Source organism: Cebus imitator, unplaced genomic scaffold (genome assembly GCF_001604975.1).
Source record: "Cebus imitator isolate Cc_AM_T3 unplaced genomic scaffold, Cebus_imitator-1.0 Scaffold25, whole genome shotgun sequence".
Taxonomy (NCBI): Eukaryota; Metazoa; Chordata; class Mammalia; order Primates; family Cebidae; genus Cebus; species Cebus imitator.
In genome coordinates this window covers 807450-817649 of record NW_016107340.1, presented here as the reverse complement: position 1 = coordinate 817649, position 10200 = coordinate 807450, and the positions used below count along the sequence as shown (strand labels likewise).

At 41.1% G+C, this 10200-nt stretch overlaps 1 protein-coding gene across 1 annotated transcript in view; it reads right to left on the bottom strand.

The window, feature by feature from the left end:
- Positions 1–7990, bottom strand: part of SELENOT (selenoprotein T) — a 21375-nt gene extending 13385 nt beyond the window's left edge. The window contains exon 1 of the mRNA XM_017522830.2: positions 7757–7990. Within this exon, the coding sequence (XP_017378319.1) occupies positions 7757–7893 (137 nt within the window). The 5' untranslated portion in view covers positions 7894–7990. The remainder of the gene's footprint in view (positions 1–7756) is intronic.
- Between the last annotated feature and the right edge of the window lie 2210 nt (positions 7991–10200).

Sequence of the window (10200 nt, the reverse complement as noted above, 5' to 3'; positions counted from 1 at the left end):
TTAATTACTGCAATGAGTCTTCCAGTGAAACTGGGTTATTCAACTTCCTATCCTCAATTATGCCTTATATATTTCTGACTCCATAACTTTGCTCACAGTCACCATCCCTATTAAAATACTGTCCAATTTCCTATTACCTAATTCTTACTCATTCTTCAAGATCCAACCAGAATATATTCTCCCCAAATATATATATATATATACATATATATATATATATAAAATTCCTTGTATCCAGTGCCTGGTACAAAGTAGACATTCAAATAGCACTTGATTAATATTGACACAGGCCCATTTTATTCAAATGACAATGAATTACAGAATCAATTTCAACAGATGTTTTATAGAATTATTTACATAGTATATATAATTTCAATTATTTTCTCACTTCAAGCCCTCTGTGAAACATATCATAAATTATAAATATCCATTTCTTTTTTTTTTCTTTTTTTGATGGCGTCTCGCTCTATAGCCAAGGCTGGAGTACAATGGCATGATCTCAGCTCACTGCAACTTCTGCCTCCTAGGTTTGAGTGATTTTCCTGCCTCAGCCTCCCGAGTAGCTGGGATCACAAGCATGCACCACCATACCGGCTAATTTTTGTATTTTTAGTAGAGACAGGGTTTCACCATGTTGGCCAGGCTGGTTTTGAAGTCCTGACCTCAGGTGATCTGCCCGCCTCAGCCTCCCAAAGTGCTGGATTACAGGTGTGAGCCACCTCGCCCAGCCAATAATATCTATTTCTCATAAAAATGATTTTAAAATTCTTCCATCTTACCTACTGCATTTTTGTTCTCTTATCTCTTTCCTATACCTATCAAGGTTCATCTTAATTACCCTGGCTTCTCTAAATATTCTTTCTAGCTGGACTAATAATGAAAGAGAAAACCTGAATCCTAGTTCTAGCTCAGAACTAGATCCAACTAAATAAAAATCTTAGATAAACCTACAAAGTGTACTTTTCATATTTTCATGTGTAAGAGCCTTTCTAGCTCTAAATTCTACACTATTTCCTTCTCGCTAAAATCCTCCATTAAAAAAATAAAAAACAACTCCATTTCTGGTCACATCTGACCTGCTTTTCTAAGCAAGAAACCTCAGGTTTATTTATTTTGACTAAGTTTTTATATCTGACAAGCTAATCTGTTGCTTCTAAGAATTACTAGTAGGAAGGATGTGTCTCACTTGAGCTTCCTCTCACTACTCATCCCCCATCTACCTCCTAAGAATCTCCAACAGAATAGCCAGCTAACTCTAAAAGTTTTATATATCTATTTTTTTGTGCTTATTAGCATTCTTATTGTATAACGTTTATTATAACAGCATCTATAAGCCCAATTTATCTTTTTCTGGCATTGTGTTGTCACTACTCAAAACCGTTCAATAGCACCTTACCTTCTCTTGATCCCAAAGCCTTGGATTTTTTTTTAATAAACCTAAAATATACTGTCTCTTGATGAATAACTGCATGTGCTTTCTCCTGTGGCCAGGGTGGCTTCACTACCATTCCTCTTTGGTATCTGGCACAAAACCAGTAACATATCCATCTGCACCGGTAACTACTGCCAGTCTTCAAGAGCAGAAGAGCCATCTTAAGATCCTCACTCCAAAAAACCTGTGAATCAAATCAAGTGGCCAACACACCGTGTGTTGAGAATCTTAAGGAACCTAATGAGATGAATGCACCATCATGTTAATTAACCTGAACCTCTCAATCATCTCTGGGTCTTTTTCTCTTAAAAAAAAAAAAAAGTTCCCATCCTCTAAATAGTTTAGTGAAGAGAATGTCCCTAGAGTATTTAACTTTTGCTGCCTCAAATTTTACAATTATCTTCCTTTATTCACTTTTGTGCAACTGCAAATTGTATCACATACCACTCCATGAAACAAATTTTTAAAAGTATTAAGATATTTGTACTATGTCCACTCCCCATATTTTTGTTTCAGAAAACTACCTTAAGATTATTATTACTGGGCAATGTTTTCCACATATAACAAAAAAACTTGCTTTAGCAGTCATTTAAAATTTTAACAAGTATCTTTATGCTATGGTTTATGTCCTACAAAAAGCATAACATGAAAATAATCCTGATACAACACTTTGAGAGGTAGCGCCTAATGGGAGATGAGGCTGCCAAGTTCAATCACCTACTTTCTCTTGCCCTCTCTTTGACCTTTCACCATGGGATGACTCAGCAAGAAGGCCCTCACCAAATGCCTACACCTTGACAGTGGACTTCCTGGCCTCCAGAACTAAGAGAAATAAATTTTTCTTTATAAATTACCTTGTCTGTGATTTTGTTATAGCAACACCAAACTATGACAGAGTTTTATGTCTAATTCTGCTCAAAAACCTTTACAACTTCAGTCTTTTGAACTCTTTCACCTTCAAGAAGGTACAGTAAAAATGCGAATAATACCAAGAACTCTAATTAGATCTTGAAAAATAAATAAGCTGGAGTCTGTGTGTGGGAAGGGATTCTAGCTAGAGTCACAAACAATCTTGATGAAAAATATAAAGTTTCTTTTAAAAAGTCTGCTTCAGAAACATGACTTTTTGGTTCTAGAAAATATGTCTAAAGGATAAGCACAAGAGATGAACATAGCCAAAAATAAACTGGGCTAATTAAAAGAATAAAAGCTAAAACAAAACGAACTTTGGAGGCTAGTACAGAATGTAACAAAAGTGGCTTTTTCACTATGGGCAAAAGAAGAAGATGGACAAAATAGGCTTACCAGTTTCAATCAACTCTTATTTCTGTTCTAACTCATCCAACGGGGGAAAAACATTAAGATTTATCAGATACCTATGTCCTTGAACAAACGAGCTAGCTAGCTATATTCTTATTTGACCCTCAAGACAATCCTGTGAAGTTCTATCATGCCCACTTTATAAATGAGCAGATTCAGAGAGATTAACTTGTTTTAGTCATATCATTAGTAGGTGGCAGATCCAGAATAAAAATCAAAATTATGTGAGACCACCCAAATTATATGAGACACCAAAATCTAATTCTCCTCAAAGAAAAAATAAGGTAAAGGGTCTTAACATTAGAAAGAATGACCAATATTAAAAAAATATATAGCCTGGCACCATGGCTCATGCCTGTAATCCCAGCATTTAGGGAGGCTGAGGCGGGCAGATCACTTAAGGTCAGGAGTTCAAGATCAGTCTGGCCAACATGACAAAACCCTGTCTCTACTAAAAATAAAAAATTAGTTGGGTGCGGTGGCGGGTGCCTGGAATGCCATCTACTCAGGAGGCTGAGGCGGGAGGATCGCTTGAGCCAGGAGGCTGAGGCAGGAGGATCGCTTGAGCCAGGAGGCAGAAGTTGCAGTGAGCAGAGATTGAGCCTGGTGACAAAGTGAGACTCTGTCTCAAAAAAACCCCAAAAAAGCTGAAGTCCCCATGAGACAGTGAGCTGGGTCCCCGCTCCAGGGGATGCTCAACTTTGCGTCCCAGCCCTCAGCACCATTATTAGAAAAATGTTAACAACATTTAGATACTTTAAATGTTAATAAAACTTTTTTTTTAGTCTCCTTTACTGAAGAAGTTCACAATCTAATTTCAGAGAGACAAATACACAGCAAACCCTGGGGAACAATTATAAAGTATTACAGAAGCAGGTCCAGAGAGCAGTGTACAAATTACAAACACAAATTAAAGGGAAAGGAAAGAAAGGACTATAATTTCACTGGTATATCTTTCTATCACACTTCTCTTAGGTCATCAATTATGTACACTCTATCCTTTCCTTCTCTATACCAGCAAAATTGATAATGAAAGAAGAACCCAGTTTAATAGACTGACTGAAATGTTATGACTGTTTTTAGTTACCAAGATGCAAACCTGAAAGACAAACCAAACACAGGTGACATCATGAATCTGTAGTGCTGAGATAACGAGGTCAAATCAACTGTAATTCTGCTTAATGACACAACTATTTATCAGACGAACACCTTGTCAACGTGTAAGAAAAGGGTATTTTTATACCTAATGAAAAGACTCTCTTGCTTGTGGTACAAATGCTAGGTTTTATACTGACAAACTATAACAAAATTAGTTAAGCTACCTTCAAAAGCAAGCACTGTAATGTGACAATAGAGACCAATCATGAGTAAAACAGTTGGGTTCCAATTTTATTCATATAACTACTACAGGAATCTTTGATACCATTCACTCTGCTCCACATTATTTTTCTACCAGTCAAAATTACCTTTTAAAACATTACTGAAATTCTCTAACATAATGTAATTTTGGTACATAGCCTTTATCAAATTCTTACTCAAATTCTGAAATCATAAAAATTCACAAAAATAAATCATACCAAACACTGACACTAACCAACAACCTAATTGCAAAATCTAGGAGAAAATTTTATTAATTATAAGGTAGGCAGAAAGGTCAAGATTAAGAAAAATTATCTAAACTCTGCTTCAGGAAAATTCCTATGTGAAAGCTCACAGACCTAAGGTTCGTCCCAAAGGGAGAACTGAATAGCTGGTCAACTTCAGTGAAGTAAGGTACTATCCATGCTCCCATTCCCAACTTTCTATATCCTGACAGAGAATGTTATAAAAAGAAAGAAGACACCAAGGCTGGGCAAGGTGGCTCTTGCCTGCAATCCCAGCACTTTGGAAGGCTGAGGCAGGAGGACTGCTTGAGCCCAGGAGTTCAAGACCAGCTTGGCAATATGGCAAAACCTCTTCTCTAAAAAAAAAAAAAAAAAAAAAAAAAAAAAAAAATATTAGCCAGGCATGTAGTGTGTGCCTGTAGTCCCAGCTACTTGAGAGGCTGAGGTGGGAGAATGACTTGAGCCTGGGTAGTCAAGGCTACAGTGAGCAATGACTGCACCACTGCACTGTAGCCTGGTTGACACAGTGAGACCCAGTCAAGAAAAAGAAAACATCAACAGAATAAGTAGTAAGGGTGTGTCAGGGTAACAAGGCAGCAAGAAGAGAATGAGCAGTAACACACAGAATTCTGGAAATTTATAGTCCCACCTGTAGAGGCATGGAGTCCAGGCCAAAAAGTTACTGATGGCACAATGTATTCAAAACTTAAGTTTTACCCTCAACAACTTAAACAAAGGAACATACCTCAAAACAGTGAGAGCCATCTATGACAAACCCATAGCCAACATCATACTGAATTGGGCAAAAGTTGAAAGCATTCCCCCTAAGAACTGGAACAAAACAAGGGTGTCTACTATCACCACTCCTATTCAATGTAATACTGGAAGTCCTAGGCAAGAGAAAAAAAAAAACGTCATCCAAATGGAAAAAAAAGGAAGTCAAATATCTGCCTTTGCTGATGACAGAATTCTAGTTTTGTTTCTGTTTTTGTTTTTTTCTTTTGAGACAGAGTCTCACTTTGTTACCCAGGCTGGAATGCAGTGGCGTGATCCTGGCTCACTGCAGCCTCTGTCTCTCCGGTTCAAGCGATTCTCTTGCCTCAGCCTCCAAGTAGCTGGGATTACAGGCACGCATCACCATACCCAGCTAATTTTTGTATTTTTATTTTTAGTACAGACAGGGTGTCACCATGTTGCCCAGGTTGGTCTCGAACTCCTGATCTCAAGTGATTCTCCCACCTTGGTCTCCCCAAAGTGCGGAGATTACAGGCACGACCTACTGTTGATATATAATTCTATACCTAGAAAACCCTACAGATTCTGCCAAAAGGCTCCTAAACCAGATAAATTACTTCAGTCAAGTTTCAGCATATGAAAATCAATAGTAACATGCGATGCCCTGCGTTTTGTAGTCCTAGCTACTCCAGGGGTGAGGCCAGAGAATCAACTGAGCCCAGGACGCTGAGGCTGCAGTAAGCTGTGATTGCACCATTTAACTAATTTTTGTTATAGTTTGACATTATGAAGTCTAGCAACTCCAGCCTGGGCAACAGAACAAGACACTTTCTATTTAAAAAAAAAAGTAGCATTTCTATTCACTAATGATGTTCAAGCAGAAAACCAAAAAATGCAAGCCCATTTATGATAACCACAAAAGACATAAAATACCTAGAAATATATCTAATCAAGGAGAAGGAAGACTCTACAAGAAGAACTACAAAACACTGCTGAAAGAAATCATAGGCGACACAAACAAATGGAAAAACATTCCATCTTCATGGATTCCACGTGTCAACATCATTAAAATGTCCAGACTGCCCAAAGTAATGCCAGCACTTTGGGAGGCAGAGGCGGGCGGATCACACGAGGTCGGGAAATTGAGACCAGCCTGACCAAAACAGAGAAACCCCACCTCTACTAAAATTACAAAATTAGCCAGGCGTGGTGGCGCATGCCTGTAATCCCAGCTACTCGGTAGGCTGAGGCAGGAGAACTGCTTGCACCCGGAAGGCGGAGGTTGCTGTGAGCCGAGATCTTGCCACAGCAAAAGCGAAACTCCATCTCAAAAAAAAAAAAAAAAAGTTAATGATGTTAATGGTTAATCCATCCTCCCATTTGCAATATTACATAAAAGATGATATATTCCCGGCACATGGTACACTGTACAGGGAGTTGTTTTGTTTTTTAATCAGGAGAAATTGCAATGTTTTTAGTTTTCACCAAAGATAAAGTCTCACCATCATATTTTCTAACTCTTTTAAACATCATCGTAAATTGATGTTTTAATTATTATTTTAAGGATTTCCTTGGTCTTCAACGAGTAAGCAAATAGTTGGATAAGTAGAAAATCTAAACTTTAACATACTAATACATGAAGTTCTTAAAAGACGGTTTTAAATGAATGATGTCCAATACCAACATTCCAATGTATCAGGACTCTGATGATTTACTAATCTGGTTATCCTGGGATAGTCAGCTTATCCTGAGAAAATGTCTTCTTTGGGGGTGTAAGATTCTCACTTCTGTAATTCTACAATTTTGGTGTTTCTTCCCTAATCTTCAGAGCCTTTCAATCCCCACCTCCAACCCCACAACCCTGCTTCTAATGCCTATTTGGTTAAAAACAAAATCATTTATAAGAACACTGCCGAAAACTGCTGAGATCTTTCTTCCGAGTACACAAGACAACTGAAAGGAAGAACAGATGCCAGAACAGGCAACTCCTGAGGCAGGTGAGGCGGGAATGCGAGCAAACTAAGTTTAGAAGAACAACGTGCTCCTTTTCTGACACTTTGGAAATCGCAAACTGAGAACCAGCATCCCTAGACCTCCCCTCCACGCCCTCCAGCAGTCCATCGCCCCACTCGAACACTCAACAGTGCCCCCAACAAGTCCAGGAGAAAAACGGCGTCTGTCACTCCCGGGTCCTCTCCAACGACCCGAATTAACCTTCATCTAGCCAGGCAGCGAGGCCGCCCGGCATAACCCGGAAAAGAGGGCAGGAAAAGTGAAATGAGTGACAAATGCTTGGCGCTCCTCCGCCGACGCGGCGCCTACTCATCCCCATCTCCGCAGGCAGCCGGGGTGGCTATGGCGTGACGCTGCCGACCGGTCCTCCGTACTAACAGGTGTCCCCCCGTCTTTGCCTTTCAGCGTTTAACCTTCTCGTGCCCTCCTTCCCCATTCCCACTGTCGTAGGAGGCAAAAAAACAAGTCAGCAGTTGTACTTGGAAGAAAGGAGGGCGGCCTGACCGCGAGAAGGCTGGCTGTGGAAGGGCGCCTGCACCGTTCTGCAGGACCAAAGATACAGCCAGCTAGGCCGCAAAGCCGGGGCGTCGCGTAGCCAGCGGCACCGACCAGAAGCGCGGCGGGGAGGCCGGGGCCCAGTGCACATACTCACCAAATCTGGAACTTGAGCAGCGGCCCCGTGGCGTACTGCATCTTTAATCTCTTGCTGGGCATGCCGCCCAGGTTGGCCGAGGCCTCGCTCCGGACCACCGCCGACGCCGCCACCAGGAGAAGCAGCAGAAGCCTCATCTTAATTGAGACAGCCGCTTCAGCAGACCTCAGAGTGATACTGCAGCCAGCCCAAAGCCCAGGCGCAAGCTCCTCCTCACTGCGCAGGCGCGATTAGCCAAGGTCGGGGGGGAGGGGAACAGGAATGCGCCTGCGCGACCCGGCGCCTGCGCACACTCCTGGAAAGAAGAGCCGACCTGTTTCACCGTCTCGACTCACCGCCATGTTGGCAGTGTGTCAGACTGTGGGACGGCGTGAGAAAGGCAGACAGGGAGCAAAGTTGCTGGTGGGGTGTCACACGGCCTATATATGAGGCAGATTTGAGTTCTGCATCCAGTTTTAGCAATTTATCCGTTTATCTGCCCAAGACACTTGGAAACATCTACTTGACAGCCCTGATTCCAGTATTGGCGGATAGAAGGGAGGAGACTCCTGACCCTCAGGATAGTAATGCCGAAATTTTTGGGGTGCCCTGTTATGGCCTTTTCTTTGATCTTACAATATTGTTTTCTCTTAATAACATAAGTTTTTAAAAAACCTTTGGCCGGGCGCTGTGGCTCATGCCTGTAAATCCCAGCACTTTGGGAGGTCGAAGTGGACAGATTACAAGATCAGGAGATGGGGACCATCCTGGCCAAAATGACGAAACCCCGTCTTTACTAAAATACAAAAAAATTTAGCCGTGCTTGGTAGCGCGCACCTATAGTCCCAGATACTCGGGAGGCTGAGGCAGGGAATCGCTTGAACCAGCAGTGAGCTGAGATCGTGCCACTGCACTCCAGTCTCCGTTTCAGAACAAAACAAAACAAAACAAAACAACAACAACAAACTTTGGACAATTCCAAACATATACAAAAATAGAATAACCACCTTAGAAAGCTTTAACAGTTACTAACATTTTGACAATCTTCATTTCTGTATATCTCTAAACACTACTTCCCTTACTAGTCATAGTTGGAAGCAAATCTCAGACATCCTATAATTTCATCTATCTATCTCTCTATCTATCTATCTATCTATCTATCATCTATCTATCTATTTTTTAACACGGTGTCACTGTTACCCAGGCTGGAGTGCGGTAGCATGATCATAGCTCACTGCAGGCTGAAACCCCTGGGTTCAAGCAATCCTGCCTCAGCTTCCCAAGTAGTTGGGAATACAGGCACAGGCAACTACAACTGGCTTACAATTATTTAAGCATATACTTCTAAAAAATAACTATTATTTGAAAAAAAAAAGACTACAGTATCACTATCTCACCTTTAAAAAAATAGTAATTGCTTAATATTAGACAGTGTTCAAATTTATCCTGTGGTCTTAATAACTACTTATTTTCCTACTGTTCATTTGTTCAAATCAAGATCAAAATGAAATTTATACATTGTCATTGGTTGATATGTCTTTTAGGACCTGCCAAAGACTAAGACCAAAAACACACTAGCAATTGAACAATTTTGTTTATGATTAATTGCAGCAAAAGGGATGCTATGGTTTGAATATGTCCCCCAAAAAGCATGTCTTGGAAATTTAATACCCATTGTAACAGTGTTGGGAGGTGGCGCCCAATGGGAGATGGGGCCTAATGGGAGGGCTCCACCCTCATGAATGGATTAATGCCAAATATGCAAGGGTTTAAGTCTTCGATTTCTACCTGTTGCTCTTTCACTCTTGCACTCTCTTGCACATTTACCTTCCACCACTGGATGATAGAACACAAAGCCCCCATAAGATGTGAAGTCCTTGATCTTGGAATTTCCAGCCTTCAGAACTATCAAATAAATCTCTGTCTTTATTAATTACCCAATCTCAGTTATTCTGTTACAGCAGTCCAAGATGGACTAAGACAGGAACGCACACCACGGGAAACCATGAGAAGACTTAATAAGGAGGTGTCAGGATCTGGAACTTGATTGGATGATTTGGAAAATGGAACTGGGGTGCTGAGCGGTTCTACCGTCAGAGGTGTTCAAACTAGAGTGAGTTCATCTTGTGTAGGGACTGGGTAAAATGAGGTGGAAACATGCTGGACTGCATTCCCAGTCTGGAGTGCAGTGGCACGATCTTCGCTCACTGCAACCTCAGCCACCTGGATTCAAGCAATTCTCATGCCTCAGCCTCCTGAGTAGCTGGGACCACAGGCACATGCCACCATGACCAGCTAATTTTTGTATCTTTAGTAGAGACGGGGTTTTACCATGTTGCCCAGGGTGGTCTTGAACTCCCAGTCTCAAGTGATCCGTCCACCTCAGCCTCCCAAAGTGCTGAAATTATAGGCATAAGCCACTGTGCCTAGCCTTGCTTAGGTTTTTCTGTTACCATTCCCACCTC